Source organism: Cibotium barometz, chromosome 2, assembly GCF_041138505.1.
Source record: "Cibotium barometz isolate CiBa-2024 chromosome 2, ASM4113850v1, whole genome shotgun sequence".
NCBI classification, from domain to species: Eukaryota; Viridiplantae; Streptophyta; class Polypodiopsida; order Cyatheales; family Cibotiaceae; genus Cibotium; species Cibotium barometz.
This window is the reverse complement of record NC_141047.1, coordinates 10104774-10126130: the sequence shown is the minus strand read 5'-3', so window position 1 is coordinate 10126130 and position 21357 is coordinate 10104774. Positions and strand designations below refer to the sequence as shown.

General features: G+C 42.0%; 1 protein-coding gene across 1 annotated transcript; it reads left to right on the top strand.

Moving 5' to 3' along the window:
- The first annotated feature begins 12765 nt into the window (after positions 1-12765).
- Positions 12766-15433, top strand: LOC147640624 (translation initiation factor). Its single transcript, XM_086813605.1, has 6 exons — positions 12766-12980; positions 13172-13501; positions 14468-14514; positions 14634-14717; positions 14813-14939; positions 15028-15433. The coding sequence occupies exons 1-6, from the start codon at positions 12842-12844 to the stop codon at positions 15087-15089; spliced, it is 789 nt and encodes a 262-aa protein (XP_086669731.1). The 5' UTR covers positions 12766-12841; the 3' UTR covers positions 15090-15433.
- Positions 15434-21357: the final 5924 nt, after the last annotated feature.

Below are 21357 nucleotides of genomic sequence, written 5' to 3'. Positions count from 1 at the left end.
TGTTATCATGTACCAAAGAGACAGGTGTGAGCTCACGGGATGTATTTGATACATTGTTGCCTCTCTTTACAGGTGGGAATTCAAATGTAAGTCCTAATGAGGCAAATATTCAGCCTATGCAGAGTTCAAACAACATCATAGATCAGCCTATTTCTGATGCAGATTTACAGGATGTAATTCATGAGGATAGGGCTGAAAATGAGCAGGCTAGAGGTATGCCTAAATGGCTGCTGCAAACCTTGCGTAATAGTAAGATTGATGCACCTATGACTAGTCGTACTCGTTCAGGTTTTCAACATGCCTCTTATGCATCAGATTGTTATGCTTTGGCTGTGTCTAGTACGTGTGAAGAGGAAGAACCTCTTTCATTTGATGAGACACAAAATTCAGAAAATTGGTTGGCTGCAATGCAAAGTGAATATGATGCTATAATGAAGAATGGTACATGGTCTTTGTGTGATTTGCCTATTGGTAAAAAGGCCATTGGATGTAAGTGGGTTTTTAAGTTGAAACGAAAGCCAGATGGCAGTGTTGATCGCTATAAGGCTAGACTTGTTGCAAAGGGTTATGCTCAAGAAAAGGGCATTGATTTTGATGAGACCTTTGCTCCCACTTGTCATATGACTACCATTCGTAGCATTTGTGCATTGGCAGCTCATAATGGTTGGAATGTACATCAGTTGGACATAAAGACTGCATTCTTGAATGGAGATTTGCATGAGGAGGTGTATGTATCGCAGCCTCGTGGTTTTGTTCAAAGAGGGCAGGAAAACAAAGTGTGCAAGTTGAAAAAGGCTTTATATGGTTTAAAGCAAGCTCCACGAGCTTGGTATGAAAAGATACATGCATATTTGACTGCACATGGGTTTCAGAATAGTCCAATAGAAAGCACTTTGTATGTTAAACGTGTGGATGGTGTACATCTAATCATTGCTCTCTATGTCGATGACATGCTGCTCACAGGACCAAATGAGAGTCATATTGTTGATTTTAAGGCTAATTTGAATGCCACTTTTGAGATGTCAGATTTGGGGCATTTGTATCATTATTTGGGGATACAATTTAAGCAGTGTGATGGAGGTATTGCTTTGTGTCAGACAAAGTATATTGAGACATTGTTGCGGAGATTTGGCCTTGAAGACTGCAAGCCTATTGCTACTCCCAATGGAGACAGGTTTGAAGTTGAGTCTTCATATCATGATGCTGGAGATCACTTTGATGTCACACTCTATCAGACAGCTGTTGGTTGCCTCATTTATGTATGCATTACGAGGCCAGACATTCAGTTTGCAGTCTCACAGGTGAGCAGGTTTATGCATAGCCCAGGGTCTCAGCATTGGAAGGCAGTTAAACGCATCTTTCGCTACTTGAGTGGCACCATACATCTTGGGTTGTTTTATCCCAAGGGGGGATCATTGCCGCCAGATTTACATGCTTTTTCGGACTCAGATTGGGCTGGTTGCTATGACACAAGAGTGTCCACAAATGGTTTTTGTTTCATGCTCGGTAGCTCATGCATATCTTGGTTGAGCAAGAAGCAACCTACTGTGGCCACTTCTAGTTGTGAAGCTGAGCACAGGGCAGCTTTCACAGCAACGGTTGAGTGTGTGTGGCTCAGACGGCTTATGGCTGACTTGGGTGTTGGACAGGAGTCTGCCACCTCTATCTTCACTGACAGTCAGAGTGCATTGGCAGTTGCGAGAAACCCAGTTTTTCATGCTCACACAAAGCACATTGAGGTGCATTATCACTATGTCAGGGAGAGACTCTCAGCAGGAGAGATCAGCTTGACCTATGTGCCAACACAGGACAACCTCGCCGATCTTTTCACAAAGGCGCTTCCTCGTGAGAAGTTCGAAGCTTTCCGCAAAGCTTTGGGCTTGCTCCCCTTTGTGGATTGATCTACTTCGGGCATGGCACTCCCCTATACATGAGTGCCAGCTCTCGTTCACACCATCACTCCCAGGGGGGATTTGTTGCCATATACATAGGCAGTGATGTGTGTGAACACACTTAGGACCGCTGGGGTACTTTTTCCCTCTTTAGGAGGTTTTTCCCCCGGCTTGTATATACGCCCATCATTATAGGGCTAACTTATCTTTTGTACATTGACACAATCTAATACACTTTGTGTTGTGTGCATTCTTGCTTCTTCATCTCCAAGCTTTGTGTGCTTTCCTGCAACCCTAATTCCAACACTTCTTTGATCCATATCTTGGTGTCTTTGAGTGTACTTGATTGTTTGAGAAACTCAATCCTCTCCTATTTCAATTCCTATGGTAAGCAAGTATTGTATGATTGCCTTGTTATGAAACTCAATTCCTATGGTAAGCAAGTATTATATGATTGCCTTGTTTGTGAAACTTTGACATGCTTTCACTTTATCATTGGCACAACTTTGGCTACTTACAAATCTAAAAATCTCTCCTTTCCATCCATGTTTCCATCTATATGCCACCCTTAGTAAACCACCCATGTGGATCTAAAGGGCTGGCAACTACCTCAATTTACTTTCCTCAACTTTGCTTGGGACTTTTAAATTAATGTGTTCTTTCAAAACTCCCTTGGCCATCATATTTATGCTAGTGATCATCTCTTGGAAATCTTTCTTCATAGAACAGAAGAGGAGAAGACATAGTTAGAACCAATGTGTGTGTGTGATATATATATATATATATATATATATATATATATATATATAGAGAGAGAGAGAGAGAGAGAGAGAGAGAGAGAGGCAAAACAAAAAGATTTTTTATACTTGAGAAAACTTCATAGCATTTTAATCAACTTTAAACATCAAGCATACCAAGGCTACTAATAAACAACATAAAAATATTGGTGTCCACATGTTTATTGTTGTTATTCTAAAATTGATATGGACCTAGGACCTCAACTAGACGACTATTAATTACATACAAATAATATTTATTGTTCATTCATATTATTAAGTTTGGGAAAGTCATTCATTATTAATTTATAAAGCTAATTGAAGCTATGATTGAACTACTTTAGAGAGGCTTGGCAAGATGCCCTTTTGCAAAAGGGCCAGAAATGGCTATTTGCAACTTGTTTATCATATTCAACTTTTCTAAGCTAAAGCCTATCTTACTTCTAGCCAGAAATGGGCCATAACGAGATTAGCCATGGTATGGTTTACATCAACCATTAGTATACGCATTACTATACCTTGTAAACAAGCCTTGCACAATAGAACACATCACATGCTGGTTGCTTTTGCTTTTGAAATTTGACTTCACAAAATCATTATATGGAAAGGATCACAACATGTTCTAGCTAACCATTTATCTTAAATTACCAATGGTGAACCTACCATCAGTGTTGATGATGATGCTTCGAGCTCACGTCCCTTGATGCTCTCCAAGATCGCTTTTGGAAGTTCCAATCCTCCAATCTCCACCTCCACTCCGCGGAGTCGCTCACACCACAATGCAAGGCAATCGTCCTCTCACTCTCTCACACACAAGCATGGAAGAGGAACATGCACTAGAGCACACTGTTGAGATTCAAGCTCGATGTCAGCTTGTGCCAGTTGCACTATGTGCTGGCATGTTAGGTAGTAACATGCGTGAGACATAAATGATCGTGTCTAGCTGGTCGTAGTGTGTGAACATTAGTTAGGGTTAGCAATGTGTGGAGACAACACATGTAGTGTGTTGTAGATTATGGATTATGTCTTTATACATTGTGTGAGAAGGGAGATGGTTTCCCTCTATGGTTAGGGTTTGCATAATACATCAGGGTTTACTCTTGTGTGTGTGTCTCCTCTCCCTCTACCTTTTTTTTCATCATGGTATAAGAGCCTGGTGATCTCTATTAGGGTTTATGAGTGAGTGAGAGAAGAGGGAGAGGAAGCTATGAAGCTTGCCATTGGAGCTATGAAACTTGGAGCACACCGATTTTCATCAAATCTGAGAGCTTGGCCTACCAGGTAAGGACTACTAAACATCCTTGAGTGGATTGCAGGTGCAAAAACACAAACAACAACAGATTTGAATTGCCCAAAGCAAAGGAAAAAATTTTGTTTTCAAGCTCTCCATTGAAGCTTGAGTGTGGTGAATGTATGAGGCAAATGGTTGCAAATCTGACAAAGAATCATGTATCTGGCAAATGGGAATATATTGGCAACTCATGTGCAAGCCCTAGATTGAATTTGGAGCACAGTTGATGCATATTAGTGATTGGAAATTCACTGGTTTGAAGTCCTCACAAAAACAGAGAAGAGATGTCCATTGTGGATGAAATTAAAGTCGGTTTTTTGCAAAAATCACCTCATTGATGGATTGGGTACATGCCTACGAGTGTTGGGAACTCCCCTATACCTTCAATAGCCACTACAATCCTCCCAACTCCTCAGGAGCAGGCGGCACAGATTGTAGGGAAGAAACAGAGCAGTTTTTTCAATACTATGCAAAGTGGAGGCCAAATTTTAGTTGTGTGGTTGATTAAACCCAAAAATTGCTTAGCAATTTTGTGATACACATACTTGAGAAGGTTGCTATGTGATTGGTTGGAACAATCATGCATTATGGAACTGATTAAATAGGCTATCTACAGTGATTAGTGAAACAGAGGGTCATTAATCGGCTAATTACTCTCTCAACTTAAACAATTGGTCTAATTCCTTTTACATGGAGTTAGTAGACATCATTGCTAAGCTAATGAATGCCTAGTCTTTACGCACACCTGATGCAAGGCAGGATAGATATGTGCCCCCACATGCTAGAGTGATAGGTGTTCAGAGTGATATACATGCATTTCGAAGGTCCCAAAGGGTCAGGTATCCAGTTGACAAGTTGACATATCGTGACTTTTCTATGCATTATGCATATATGACCTCTTTGGTGAAGCATGTGGAACCTATTGGGAAGCATGTATGGGAGAAGGCAATGGATGTTGAGATGGATGCATTGGTTCATAATGAAACTTGGGATTTGGTTGCCTTACCACAAGGTAAAAATGTCATTGGTTGCAAATGGGTTTACAAGGTGAAATGCAAATCAGATGGTTCCATTGAGCGCCATAAAGCACGGTTGGTAGCTAAGGGTTATGCACAAACCCAAGTCTTGGACTATGATGAAACATTTAGTCCAGTTGCAAAGATGGGAACAGTGAGAGCAGTCATTGCTATGGCTTCAGCAAATGGCTGGGAAATGCATCAAATGGATGTGAAAAATGCATTTCTAAATGGTGATTTACAAGAGGAAGTTTATATGGCACAGTCAGAAGGATATGTACACCCGAGGTACCCCATTAATGTATGCAGATTAAAGAAAGCATTATATGGTTTGAAGCAAGCACCTCGTGCTTGGAGTGATAAGATAAGCCGATATCTTATCTCCCTTGGATTTCAGGTTTCTTCAGCAGATTCCACTCTATGTGAAGAAAACATATCATGGGATTATCTTACTTGTCATCTATGTGGATGACTTGATTGTCACAGGAGATCATGCTACAGATGTTATGCATGTCAAGTGAGTGGGCAGTTTGGTATGAAAGACTTGGGTGAGTTGAGATATTTTCTTGAGATTGAAGTGATCAAAGACCATGCAGGGACATGGTTAGTGCAACGCCAATATGCATTGGATATGTTGGCAAAATATGGGATGACAGGGTGTAAGCCAATGAGCACACTTTTGGAGCAGAATGTGAAGCTGCGGGCTGATTTTGGTGAAGAGTTGGATGATCCATCTATGTATAGAAAGATGGTTGGCAGTCTTATTTATATGACTATCACACGCCCGGATCTCAGTTATGCGGTGGGGCTAGTCAGCCAATTTATGCAAAGCCCCAGAAAACCTCATTTGGATGCAGTGAGACGACGCATTATGCGCTATGTAAAGACCACTGCACATTATGGTCTTCTTTATGAGCATGGTAAAGGCTGGGATGTACACGGCTACACAAATGCAGATTGGGCACATAGCTTGTATGACAGGAGGTCTACTAGTGGTTATGCCTTTACATTTGGAAGTGCAGTGGTGAGTTGGAGTAGCAAGAAGCAACCTACTGTTGCTTTATCTAGTACTACAGAGGTTGAATACAGGGGTGCAACCATTGCTACATGTGAAGGAGTATGGTTAAAGAGTCTCTTGGTTGATTTGGGTGAGCCTATTGATGGCAAGGTTGTCATTCATTGTGACAACATGAGCAGCATATAGTTGGCCAAGAATCTAGTTTTTCATGCGCGGACCAAACACATAGAGGTCCACTATCATTTTGTCAGAGAGAAAGTGTGGATGGTACAGTGGATTTGCAGTATGTGAAGACTGAAGAGCAGGTGGCCGACATCTTCACTAAGCCACTTAGCAGAGGGAGAAGTTTGAGTATTTCCATACTATGTTGGGAGTACATGGGATGAACTTGAGGAGGAGTGTTGAGAGCTTTGATAGCCCAAGCTCATCTACATCTTCATCTATGGTAGTACATCATGAGCTTGAGAGGGACTGTTGAGATTCAAGCTCGATGTCAGCTTGTGCCAGTTGCACTGTGTGTTGGCATGTTAGGTAGTTACATGTGTGACATAAATGATCACGTCCAGCTGGTCATAGTGTGTGGACATTAGCTAGGGTTAGCAGTATGTGGAAATAACACATGTAGTGTGTTGTAGATTATGGATTATGTCTTTATGCATTGTGTGAGAAGGGAGATGGCTTCCCTCTATGGTTAGGGTTTGCATAATACATTAGGGTTTTCTCCTGTGTGTGTGTCTCCTCTCCCTCTACCTTTTTTTCATCACTCTCTCTCTCTCTCTCTCTCTCTCTCTCTCTCTCTCTCTCTCTCATACACAAGACAAGACAAGAGCTCTCATAGCACAAAGAGGGATTGTGTCTTTCCATTATGAGAAATTGCCTTATATACAACTGGCCCTTATTCACACTTGGGCGCCCAACACTTACTAACTAAAGCCTTGGGTGGCTAGTATCTCATAATATACAACCTTTATAGTGCCTTTACATAACACTTATTAATCTCCTCAAATGGAGGAGTATCTTTGTTAATCCAAAATGGGATTAAAATCCCCCCTACCTGATGTAAGTTCTGTCTTCAGAACCTCTTACGTTGGTCAAAAGACCTGGTCGCCGAACTCATGTCTATAGAAGTTTCGGCATGATTAAAGATTTTTGAGGGTTCTTTTCGAAATGCTGAGTGTGATGTCTAGAACCTGGTGTCTACCATATATTCAAATGTGACAAGCATGTATCCTGGTAGACACCTGTGGCGATAATAATAAAGCATCATTACTCGTTCATCTGGGCTTGTGTTTATATCCAAGTACAACTGCTATTCATTATATCCATCATATCTCTCCTTTGGTTGATTGATGAGAACTTTGATCAACTTCAAAAATCTTACGGCAGCCACTATGTCTGGATTTGGGATTCTTTGCCATGCTCGTATCCATGTCAGCATCTAATTTCTTTGAGTGGTTATATCTTGGAATGTTGATGGCAAGAATTGAGGGAAGTTGTAACATACGTGGGAATCCCATTGCTTTTCTTTGTGGAACTGTAAAGGAGTGAGCCTTTTCTTTGTGGAACTGTAAAGGAGTGAGCCTTTTCTTGATCAGCATGTATAATGGGTCCACTCTTTGTGTTGGCCGGGAGCATTGGTACCGGAAACTGTATTCTGGCAATGTGAGATACTCCTTGCGGACAATTAAGTTGTATTCCAAAATCCTCTAGGCAAAAGGATTGGTATCATCTATTTCTTTTGCAATACATCCCCCCTTGTTTACATTGGATGCTGTTTTTCCCACCTTCAAAAACAATAATTGATCATAAATGTGACAATGCGAATCTCCAGTAGATCAGCTAAGTGTGGGTTTGCTAGTTTGGTGTGCCATGCCACATTTTCCCACAAAGTGTCGTCTCCTCCCATTTGTAGCAGCTCTTCTAAGTCTAGCATAAGGGCTCACATAGGATATGGTACATATGGTTGCCGCCTTGACTCTATAGTGGAGTAGGCTTCTGGCAAGATTCTCCATGTTGGCTCAAAGGGTGTAGTCTGCATCAACACCTTGAACATCAATTTGGGTTATAAGAGGGGGTTCCATGCTCGTATATGAGGCCCTCGTATTTTGCAGCAGCAGAGCTGATAAAGACTTCATGAAATTCTCATTAATAAAAGCTTGTAAATCATCTCAAGGGGGTAGATTACGTACCTCATTGAGCTCTTGGGTGGAGATAGAGTAGTTCCCAGTAACTCCTTGGGGGTGAGAGGGTTAGTGGAAATTCAACAGGGGTAAAAGAGTAACGAGAGAATATACACTCTACCTCAATTTGGTTTGTAGGAGATACACTAGGAGAGGGATTAAGTAGTTTACTTGAAAGGGAAGTAAACACGGGGTAAGTTATAGAGGTGGAGGATCTTGGAGCATCCTCTTGACCTTCCTTTGAAATGGGTGGAGATTAGGGGGGATTCAAAATCATAAATAATAGCCTCCAGATGTTTATGTATCTTTTTATATAGTTTTATAGTACCCAGGGGATGATATAAGGTTGATTCAAATAGATTTAGATATTGGTGCATATCATAAACCTCAACCGACTCATGGCTAATGATCCACACGTAGCTGTGAGCACAACATGGTGGACATTATGCACAACATGGTGGAAATTATGCAAATAGCGAAACTTTTGCATCAAGCAGTAATGTTATGAGGTGTGTTGGAACCTCCATGACCCCCTATTGCTGCTAGGCATGTGATATATCTTGTTCCTGAGGGCCTTGGGGTATCATGATGTGGTCAGCATGGCTAAGTATCTTGGTTAGGAGGCAAGGGTTTCACACCTTTGATTGGTGAGACTTGAGGTAGTGCTCCATTTCTTTGTGGATGAACCAAGCCCAATCCTTTGCCTTCTCCTCATGCACCTTTGCTATTTTGTAACAGGTATTCGGTTGTATCTATCCACTGGTTTTACATGCATGATCATTGACATGGCTCGACAGGCTCTTTCATCTACTTCTTCCCTAATGTTATCATATTTAACCCCATTAGAATTGTATGAAATTTTTATTAACATGTCTTCCATTGGCATCTGATCGATGTGATGGAATGGAAGGTGGCAGTTGAAGTGCCTTTCATATCATGGTCTCAATGAGATGTGTACCTGTTATGTGGATCCATCTGGCTTTGTGATCGTCCCTCTTTTGGTATTTTTGTCGTAGGATTCGAGAAACTCTGCACATAGTGATTAATTGAAAGTGTGGAGGAGTATCTCAGCCATCTTGCCCAGCCCCACCTTTTTCAACTTATACTTGACATCTGTGTCTTCCAAGATGTTAATTTGGGCTGTGGTATTGGAAGAGAATCTTGCCCTGATCCGTGTGGATGTCCTCGTGTAGCATGGTGCCTTTCAGATCCTTGGCATAAGAACCAAGATATGTGAGCTTGGTGCCCCGTTATCCTCCCTTCTTTTTCGCAGCTAGTGATTCGATGGCACTGGCTTGAGTTACTATTAGGGCCCCTTCAAACTCGAGGTTGGAGTCTTTGGTTGTAGCCATCTGTAATATTATCATGAGATCATCAGTCTTGCTAACTAGTAGGAGCTCTTGGTGCATGATGGAAAGAGTGTTAATATGGTGAGGAACATAGATAGTGTGGTGTTGTGGTGAATTAGAAGATATATGACGTGGATTAGTAGTTTACCGTGAAAGTGTTAGTCCATGAACTAGCAGAATGCAATTCACGTCGTGAATTTTTTTTGCGTGAAAGTGTTAATGCGTGAAAGTTTTAGTGCGTGAAAGTGTTAATCCGTGAAAGTGTTAATGCGTGAAAGTTTTAGTGCATGAATTTTTTAGGCCGTGAAATAGTAGAATGCAATTGACGGCGTGAACTGTTAGAGCGTGAAGGAGTTATTCCATCAAAAAGCAAAATGTTGTTCACAGCGTGAAAGTATAGTTGCAAGTTAGTGGTATCTATAATCAGTAGAAGGCAACTTATAATCAGTAGGGCGATTGCAGGAAAAGATGGTTCGTGAAAGTGCAGGTGGGGGATTTGACGTCGTGAAATAGCAGACTGTTGTTTCATGACGTGCAAGCCCATATGCATTTATTTAGTGAGAGTGAAGTATCATGTTAGACTAGCAAGGGGGAGATCAAAAAAGATAAAAAAAGGGAAAGAAAAGAATCAAATACAAGCATTGTAGCATCGAAAGACAGATTGTGCAGGCAGTATTGAGCTTATTCACTCAAGAATCAAATTGAAGCATGCATAAGGAAAGCGTAGAGCTCCTACTTGAGAAACGAATGTGGCGAAGTGATGGGATGATGGAGTGCAGACGATGATCACAATGCGGAGAAGAAGACCTTCGAAGAAGATTACAATGAGCAAAAGTGCATGAAAGAGGAAAGGCAACGTATTTATGCTCTAGCCGTTGGCCCGACGGTCATCTTAATTGGGCATGCCACGTGGCCAGAGACGATTCGCTGGATCTTTTTGACCATTTAACGGTGTGAAATGGATTGAAGTGTTTCACAATGTGAAACGGTCTGAAGCATTTCATGGCATGAAATGGCATGAAGCATTTCACAACGTGAAAAGCGTGTGTTCCCTTATGCATGCAAATGTTGATACCCTAGGGAGTCCTATATGCTTAAACATTCCAAAGTCGAAGAATACGCATTTAGAGGAGTAGAACTGAGCACGTGAAACATATGAACTGTCTCACGGCGTGAAATGGGGTAGACATTTCACAACGTGAATGCTTAACCATTTACCTTGTACCCATTGAAAATTGAAGTGATTGACTTGGTATCTAGGTACTTTTTTTCACCTTCCCTCTTTCTTATTGCCATGGGAACCAAGTTGGCACTTTGGAGCTTGTGGGTATGCGTTGTTGTAGATGCTTTAGTTCTGAGAGAACTTTTTATTTTCCCTTCTACCCACTTCATATACCAAATCTTCGTGAACCTGTTGTGTTTCCTGTGCATGTGGGCTCACTTCAACGTTTCCATTGTCTAGAACTTGGCTCTCCTTGGTCTTTTTTTGGGGTGATGTTGGAGGTGTTGCACTTCCTTGTTTACTTGGGTGAATGGCTTTCTTCCTCTAGACCAAGTTTGGTGCTGTCTTGACACTTGATATATTTGGGCTTTGATTTTGCTTGTGCCTATGGCTATCTTTTGTTCTTTTGGAGGTAAACGCCGCACTGGATCTTATGTTGTCCCTTGCTACCCATACTTTTTTCGTTCCTTGATAGTAGCCCTACGTTGCTAGTAAGTCTTCCTTTTTCAAATGCCAAGTGGTACTTGGGCATGCTTGGGTTGCTACTTTTTCTCCATGGTTTGATTCCCTTGGCTCTTGCATGGAGCTTTGTTTCTCTACCATGACACCCATGAGGCTTTGTCATTACCATAGTATCCTTGGGCTTAAAGCTGGGATTTGGGAACCCATTGTTGTCTTACTGGATACATGTAGTGCTTTTTTTGTGGTCCTCTTGAGCGGTGATGCTGGTTTGAGGTGGACGGTCGTTTTGTGGATTCTTCCATTTTGCTTGGCGTTGGCAGCTCCATGTCACATGTAATTTCCTTCTTTCCCTTATTTAAAGGACTCCATAATGGGATTGTCATTGTGTCATTGCCATCGTTAAGTTGTATTGTCTGTCTTTCCCATTGGATGTTACAGTTGCAGGCGCAAATCTAGGATCGTCCTAGAATCATCTCCTCTTCCATTGTTCCTGTAGGCATAACAAATATTGTCTGTCTTTCCCATTGGATGTTACAGTTGCAGGCGCAAATCTAGGATCGTCCTAGAATCATCTCCTCTTCCATTGTTCCTGCTCCATTGTTCTTGCAGGCATAACAAATACCTTCCCAACCAAGGTATTATTTCTGATGGAGATGTTAACATTCAAAAATCCCATTGTTTGCGTAATTGATAGATGCACATTGCGAACTTGTGCATTAGGTGCCTCTAGGTGGGGTGTGTTTAGAGCTACCCATGTTTCATAGGAAATCAAGTTATGACTTGATCCCATATCAATCAATGCAATGCTCTTTGTTTGACTACCCTTTGGTAGATACATATACATTGAGGCATGCAGGCTTAATATCCAGGTCATTCTCTTTCAAGCAAGGTGAGTGAAGCCATGTTTACATGTAGCATTCTCCCTTGGAGTCTCTATTTTGTTTTGGCTTCCTCTTGAGCTTGTTTGATTTTTTCCTTTGCTACCTCTTTCTTTTTTTTTAGAAGATGTTCTTGTGCGATCATTCCTTGGGTTAGGGGTCCATAATATTTTTTTAGCTACAGAAGACGGCTACATGAAATGGAGGAATACACGCGAGAGCAATACAAAGCCGGCAGGAGGAGGAGCGGTAGAAGAGTTGCCGAATTTTTGAATTCCCCTTCGACATATGTATCTGGCTGGCGGCGGCTTCAAATTCCCCTGTAAACAGGCGTCTTCAAATTCCCTTGCCAAACGTATCCGACGGTAGCGACTTCAAACTCCCCTGCAACAACGTATCCTGCGCGAGCGGCTGCTAGCAGACTCGCGACTGCATGGCATTAAGGAGGAAAGAAAGCATACAGGGCATGGCCTAAAAAACGTGACATGTGTCACACAGAGCCAGGCCCTCTAATACGTAGAATAGAAGGTTAAAAAACCTTGTTATGTGAGATGGCCAAATAATTCACTTCCGTTAATTAATTGATGCATTGTAGGCAAACCCACCCCCTCATGTTTTCCCAAACGTTGGGGCCCTAATAATTATTAATTATTAATCATACATAGTAGTATTTTTTATGTTTCGAAACCTAACGTTTAGAAATGTGGCACTCCAAGTTTTGAATCAGAGCGCCCATCTTTGCTGAAGCGTTGGCATCATGGCCAGAGCTCGGAAACCGGTCGCTCGCAAGCCTCTGGCGCCGAAGGATTCCAACATCATCCCTCCCCAACAACAACAACAAGATGATCAGCAGGTCGATGTGAAGCAGCAGATGATGGAGGCAAATCATAGAGAAGGTAAGTTTTGTGCGCCTTCTGTGCGAGAAATGCCTCTGATTGAGGGAAATTTAGGGTGACTCATGTCTGTTTGAGAGCAATTTTGCCGTGTGTAATGGCGGTTCTGCTCTGATTTAGGGCAAGTTTGCCACGATTTTGGGTGATTCTGCTCCGATTTGGGGCAACTTTAGGAATCTGTATTTTGCTTGCAGCGGAGCGGAGAATTGCAGCCATAAGGGCCGTTCGCGACGCGGAGGTGGAAGGGTATTTGACGCAGCTGCGAGTGGCGCTTTCTATGCTTTCCAAGGATGTGAGGGCGATGCCCCTAAGCGAGTTTGTGAGGAGGTTCTGCCCGGACAGGGAGTGCATCAGGGCCTCAGACAGCGGCATCCTCGAGCTCAGGCCCAAGTCTCAAAACCCTAAACTCCCAGACTGCCCCAGCACCGCCAGCAGCTTCGAGTTCCACACAGAACAGCCTATCCCTTCACTGCAAAACCTCACTCAGCCCACGCCGCTAGGCTTTCCCTTCTTGAGCTCTGCAGGTATTCTCTTCTGAATTGAGTAAAGCTTAATGAATTTAGGGTTTTCTCTCTGCCTTAACATTTCACAACACAAGAAAATGCATCATATTCATTTGGGCTTTTCCCCATATGCTTCAGAATGATTAGAGTTGTTTCTGCATTTCAAAGATGCCTATGGTTTTCTAAATGCCTCGTATTGCATGCCAAGATGCATCAGAGAAGTTAAGGTTTATGCTCCTGCCTTGCATATTCAAGGATGGCAAGATGATCCATCAAAGCTACTCAGGGACCAGGGTTTGTTTCCTGCTTGGCATTCTTAAGGGCAGGAAGATGACGATCAGGGTTTACCTTCCTGCCTGGCATTTTGCTCCTTGTTTTTCATTTAAAGGGCCATTGTTGGGGTTTTTGTTTTGGAAACAGGAAAAGAATAAAGAAATTTGGGTTCTTTCTTTTTTAATTTTCTGGCATTTCAAAGGATGGTGAAAATGCTTTAAGCCTTTCATGTTTCCCTCTACTAATTTGCATTTCAAAGCATAATGAGATGCATCATCAGTGCAGGAGAAAGGCTCTAGTTTTCTTCATGCCTTCTGTATCGACAAGGACGCCTGTCACCAAAGGGTCTTTCTGTACGTTTTGTCATGTTGAATAGGATGTTTATACCACTTCTTTTGGATGTCTTGCATATTGAGCAAGTCAATTTTGAAGACTACGTAGGGCGTGGGGTTCTTTGCATTTGAGTTAGATTTTATCACGAAGCAATTTGAATTTTTTGTATGTGCTTATGGGTCCAAGCATTTCGGCATTTTGCCCTCTGACCTTAGAAGTTGTTAAAAAATAATGCTTCACGTAGGAAACTTGAAAAAGAAGATGATGCAGGGATACAGTATTTTTTCATGGTTAGATTTTGAAACATAGGAATGTGTAGGGTGTAGTTGATGCTTTGCTTTCCATGTGCTCATGGGACAAGTATTCTGTTTGTGCTTGCAGTAAAGGAAGAGCTGCTGCATAGTGCCAATAAACTTGGACAGGATGAGGTGAACTTATTTTTCTTATCATATTTGAGAAGTTGCTTGGCATGAATGTCTGCTAGGTTTCTGCATAGGACTGTGGATTTAAGATCAGATTTGGGTATGTGCCTGTGTTTTATGTTCAGCCTGAAGATGACGAGTTTCTGAAGTTCATGGAGTCTTTCAGAAGTTCAAAATTTGGGCACTCTAATGTTACTACACCATCAACGGTCAGTTAGCTTCACCATGGCTCACACTGATTTATTGAACATTGAAAAAATGAAACAAAGGGGTTGGAATTTAACTGCTTGCTTTTCTGTAACAGGATGGGCATTTGATGGTGGGAGTGACACCAAAGACAGTGAGATTACCGAAGAAAGGAGAACCGTTATTGTCAGTGAATGGCTCACCATTGGGAGTCTTTGAAAAGGATGGGATTACAGTGATACCTGGCAAGCTCTCTCTGTCTCTCTGTCTCTCTCTCTCTCATGCATGCAAGAAGGAAAGGTTAATAAGGCCTTGTCATTGTTTGTCTAGCAGAGGAACGGCCAAGAAGGGCTAGAAGAAGGTTACGTGCATCAGCAGCAGTTTCCTATGTCTAAACCATGTCGTCTTGCTATGGTTGACCTTCAAGAGTGTTAGCAGCAGGTGTGTGACAAAGTGGCTCTTCTTTTGAGGTCCACCACTGACTGGCCTTGGTGTTCTTTTCTGTCTTCAAGATCTTCTCGATCTTTAGATTTCTCTAATACTATGTCACATGCTAGAGATAAGTCTTCTCTTGTTTCTCTCTCATCTGGATGGTGTTAATGCTGTGATAGAATGCTAAAGCTAAATGTGACCTCTCTGTTGATATTTCTGTGTACACAAGTCTCATATTTGAACCCAACGCCTCTTGGGGAACAAGCACCATACATTTTGCAGTGAAGGAAAGCACCTTTTTTTTTTTTTTTGGGAGGAGTTTTTTGTAATGTTTGAGAGTTCAATGAGCCCTCCATTGCAGCATCATGGTGTCTCTTTAAAGTGGATTTTCTTCTTTATCTGCTTGTTTTGTTCTCTAATCGTGCTGTTTATTCCATATGAACATATTAGAATGACTAGACTATCATACTATTCTCTCTTTTGTAAGATTTGAATTGAAGTGAACTACTCTGCTGTATCTGAGAGGTATTTGATGTGGCTGCCCTTTTGTCAAAGATTTTCTTTTGAAGGGGGGTTGCTCTCGTGTGGTGTAAATCTACTTGTTCCTCTTTGCAGTGGGTCTTGTGCTACTGTAGGAATTACGTCTTGTTCTACTGTAGCAAGCAAGTCTTCTTCAACTGAAAGTGCTTTGAAATCAATAAGTGTATATAAATAAATGCGTTGTTGTCTATTGCTTCTTCCAGATGTGAATGTGTGGAGTTCTCTTGGGAGGTACAGTAGGCCATAACATTTTTGGCGCTGCTGCGAGGGAAACAACCATTGTTTCTTCCATCTTCTTAGAGCTCTAGCTCCCATTATGCAAGATTCACTATCACCTTTGCAAAACTATGTAGATAAGGTTTGTGTGGAAGGGAAGAAATTCGAGTAGTCGTGGAAATGTGTGTGTGTGGAAGTGTGGGTGAGTACTTTGTATTACCTAAAGGAAAGCTACACTAAGATTTTCTTTCGATTTTGTTGATTTCGTTACCAATTTCGCTATTGTGAGATAGCAGTTGGTAACACTCTTTTTTTTTGTTTTTCAAAAAAAAAAATTCATGAAAATCACAAAAACAAGGAGCCATTAGTTGTGTTGGTGACTTGCATTATAGTCCTTTTGCTAGGTACAACCTTTCTGGATCTTTTGGGGGCAGGGAAATCATACTCTCAATCAATCAAAACATTATTCTGTTGACTCGACTGGCAATGTGTGAAAGCACAGGAAATCATTTCACGGCGTGAAACGTTTTGCATTTCACAGCGCTAGAAATTTTGAGATTGCCTTACTAAAGTTAGTGCGTCTTATCTTGACACGATTGACATAAGAAAACAAAAAAGTCTTATCTCGTGAAAGTGCAGCGAAACATTTTATGACATGAAACGCATTGCTTTTTACGATGGGAAACATAGTCTACCATTTCACGAAGACCTACTATTTCACGACGTGAAAAGGGTTTTTCACAGAGTACAGGATTGTCAGTCCAAAGGTAAGAGAGGGTCATAAGTGCACTATAGGAGTCTCCCCGACTTGGATTAATGCAATTCTAAACCAAAAATTCAAAGCGTGAAACACAAGTTATTCACAACGTGCAATATATTTCACAACGTGAAACATAGTTTGCCATTTCATAATGTGAAACGTAGTTTGCCATTTCACGACGGGAAACAGTCTTCTATTTCACGACATGAAACGTCAGTCCGATAGAAATCCGAGCATAACAGTTGGAGTAGTGAGTTAGCCTGTTGAATCATATTCTCATGCACTCGAGGTCAGGGAAACTTATTGGAGATGACCTTATCCCCGCGGCAACAGTGCATCTAATCACCTAGGTTCTTCCTACCAGAGAAGTGTCGGTTCAAGTCCCTCTCGGTGAGCACTCAATTAAGTGTTGTAGTTGGAGAAATCTGACCATTGCAGAAACTACTAGCAAAAGAATCCATGGAATAAGGATTAAGGTTCTCTGAACTTGGAGACGAAGGGAAACCAGCTTCTCCTACAAATTCCAATGGAATCTTTGATATGGCTAGGGGATTTTTTGGTCTCCAACACACGGCACAAAAGATGAAGCCCAATTTGCGGGTATGGGCTCGTCAACGAGCGTGGGGCATAGTCCAAAACTAGGCTTACCAACACATATAGCCCTAACGTCTGGATCCAAAAATGCCAACCCTTTGAGACTGAGTGGAATGACTCCTAGAGGGTAAGGCGGGATAAGGAAAATGTTGCCAAGATGGGTCAAATCTTCTTCCTCCCCATATTTGAGGAATTAGAAGTTAACATAAAAATGGCAGCATAGTGTTAATTTGCGGCTTCTAAGCTTACAAAGGCAAGAGCTCGATACACGAAGAATGATGGCGGAACAGAGGAAAATTGGTAATTTGAATGTGTTATGGCTACGTAGCAAGGAAATAGAAACATCTAGAGAAGCCACGGGTAACATGGGGATGGGAATGGCAAAAGGACAGATACTAGCTCGAGAACCCATAAATGAGGAAGCCAAGGTTGAGGAAGACCTCGAATTGCAAGAAGAAGTGGACAATATACCTAGGGGATCTACCGGAGGAGAGGATCGGCTCTACACACAAGAGAGGAGATAAATGCAATGATCAATAACCCCACATTCTTGTAGAGCATGGAACTCTTACTTCAACAAAGGCTGGCTAAGGCCGCTAATGATGAGCCAGGTGATGGGGAATTACTCGGACCCAGCCATAGACCTAGACTACGCATGTAGAGGAAGAGGTTTAGGTAGGAGGATATAGCTCGTCGGAGGTCAATAATAGATTCCCACACATATCTAAATATAGCTACGAGGGTGGATTTATTGAATATGGTTGTAGAAATCGGCAGAGGTATGGTTAGGGAACTAGGCATGGCCCTTGAATCCAGACCATCTCAGATGAAGCCACACATCATTTCGAAACTTGTGCAAAAGTTCTCAGGAGATGGGGACCCAATCCAACACATAGAGATCTTTGAGTCAACATGTGAAACATGTGGGGTCGGTGAGCGATGTGACCATGATACATGCCTTTTCTCTAACTTTAAAAGGGAAAGCCCACTAATGGTATCAAACCTTAAAGCCTAAAGAGATAAAGTCAATTTTACGTGGCTTAAGAATGTGTTCATACTGAGCTTTGCTCGAAGTGGTGATAGAGGGAGTTATGTGTGGCTCAACTCCATAACATAAAACAAAAAGAAAATGAATCCATGCGGGATTATGTTTCTAAACTCAAGCACCTAAACTCAAGATGCAAGTGAGGGAAAGGCTAACTGAATCAGTTATTGCCCTACTTCCGGAGAGGAGTCCGAGATCATAAGATGCATGATTATCTGGTGTTGGCCCATCTGACTACTTGGGATACGTGTTGTAAGTTGGCTATTGAATATGAAGATAATATGCTTGAGTTATCGCAACCAAAATATGCCAAGGCAGCTTCAGTGGTAGTAGCATCACGAGTCTCTAGTCATAAGGATGCGAGATCCACGAATAAGCAAGTTGGCAACATGACAGTTGAAGAACTTAGCATTGCCATTTTGGAAAAGTTAAAAGTCAGGGATGGGAGAGAAGCATCAAGAAATGCTCATCTCTACCCCTGGCGAGAGTGATTTGGTGCTCAATCCGTAGAAAAAATCATATGAGCACTGAATGCCCTCACCTAAGATCGAGGCAGCGACTTTATTGTGCTCACTGTCAAAGACTAGGAAACCATAATACTTCCATGTGCAGATACTCGAGGATCGAGCCTTTAGCACAATTTTAAGCACCTAGAGTGCCTTTAGCTTTACCAGCACCACCAATGCAACCCAATGTGGCTGTAGATACCCAAGGATCAAGCCTTTAGCACAATTGCCAGCACCTAGAGTGCCTCTAGCTTTACTTGTACCACCAATGCAACCCAATGTGGCTAGAGGGTAGCCAAATACGTCCTACTTACCAAGATGAATGTTTAGGATGTAGGACATGTCACCATTACCGCCACCCATCCTACCACCACAGCCACCATAGGCCAAGGCTAGGATCAACCAGGTGTTGATTGAATAACCTTGGAAGAGGAGGAATCTATGCGCAAAATAGAAGTGAATAAGGACTACTACGAGGAACCAATTGAGGTTACACTCAAGTATTATGTCTTACAAAATAGCACACCAGTACTAGTGTTTCAAACCACAGTACAATGGAAGGGAAAATACATAAACTCGACTATGAGAAGGGGACCCATGCAGTGTTATCATTGTAATGGACCTCATCGAGTAGCAGAGTGTCCTCTTAAGAATGTGGCTAATACTGGTTAAACTCAGCCGCCGATAGCATCACAAACAAATGCCATGCCAACTCTTTCATGTGTTAAGTGTGGTGTTGATCACCTGATCAAGGACTACCCATATTGTGCTAATGTTAATGCTTCTACATCTAGCCATGCCACCATCAAGACTATAAATGTGCAGCATACATTGTATCCACGGAATGAGATGTTAAAGGAAAGAAAATTAGATGTACCTCCTCTAATTCTAGCAGAAGAGTCCGAGGAGGAAAGGACTCATAGCAATCTAATGGTGGCAATAATGTTTTCAGAGGCAGATCAAGAATTGTCAAACCAATCATTCCTTAGGATTGAATATGAGACAAACATGTGGAAGGAGCCCTCACTTGCCAGAGAACCTAGAGACAGGAAGTCTGTTAGCAATACTGTCTACAACTGTCAAAATGCTGCTCTGACCATTGCTATGCAACACGCTGACATTGTGGGCAGATGTCAAGGATTGGGTAGAAGGGAGAATGAACCCAATGACCGGTTGCCCACGAAGGAGAGCTAGACAACGTTGGCAGGGAAAAACCAAGAACCTGTGGAAAGGGAAGCACATAGATTCATCCAAATACCTGTCACCAATTGGGGAAGTATTATGAGAGTGATCATACGAACACCACAATTCCAATTCACCATAACGGGTACCAAGCACTTGCTATCCTAGATGGTGGTGTGGGTGTGAGCATTATCACCAAGTGATGCTGGGAAAATTGGGGAAAACCAGAGTTAGAAAGAGCAGACCTAATCGTTAAGATGGAAGATGGAACATCCTCAAGACCAATGGGGTTATTGAAAAATGTTAAGCTTAATGTCTTTTCATTCTGTTACCATCATGCATTTGCTGTAATGGACTTTTTGCGCCAACGAGATTCATATGATATTATCTCGGCAAACCCTTCATGAGGGAAGCCAAGTTGGTGCATGATTGGGCATTAGACCACAAGTATACATTCAAAAGAATTCGTAAATTCTCAAGATCGATCTCCATACATGGAAGGCACACCCCATGGAAGGGCAAATTTTTCGGGATGATTCACTGAACTGATGAACGAACCACATCCTTACAAGTCTGCCCAACTAGTTAAAGAACACTCATGGGAAGTGGAAGAGAATGAGATGTACGCATCACTTTTACAAGTCTGCCACCACAACTAGTTAAAGAACACTCATGGGAAGTGGAAGAGAATGAGATGTACACATCACTTCCACCTTCAGACTTTAGTGAAAATTGGATGCATGTACTTGCCACCATAGATGTGTTACCTCCCAGAGGAAAAAAGTATGTTAAATTGGGATCAATTCCCACCACCTCAGTGCGTATGGTGGATGTGTAACTCATGGAAGAGGAAACTGAGAATGAAGCCTCCAGCATGGAAGAGGAAACTGAGAATGAAGCCTCCAGCATAGAAGTGCTTGGACCTCATAGTCGCCAACAACACTCAGCGTCTCAAAAGTGGCGGAAACAAAAGAGGTATGTCGCTAGACGTAATGCCCTGTTCGAAGTAAACCCACAGATGCCCAGTGGCTAAGATATCTCAAGGTCACTAAGGTGCACGTTGAGTTCTCTAAGAACTGGGGTGAGGAGTTAAGGTAACTTTGGAAGGAAAAAACAAGAGCAGAAAGCTACACTTCAAGAGCCTAATACGCCTAAACTCAATAAGGTAGGACAAAGAAAACAAAATAAGGATCTGGCTGAAGCCAAGAAAGAGGCAAGGAAGGCGATGGCTCGGACAAAGGATGGTGATAACGACAAACTAAACCTGCTCTCAGTGCTAGACCATTTCAAAACCTACACCATTGATGAATGGAAAGTGGTCCAATTGACAGCCAAAAGAGTGAAGGAAAATGGCTAATCCATGTATTACGATGGGCTAGTAGAAGTTA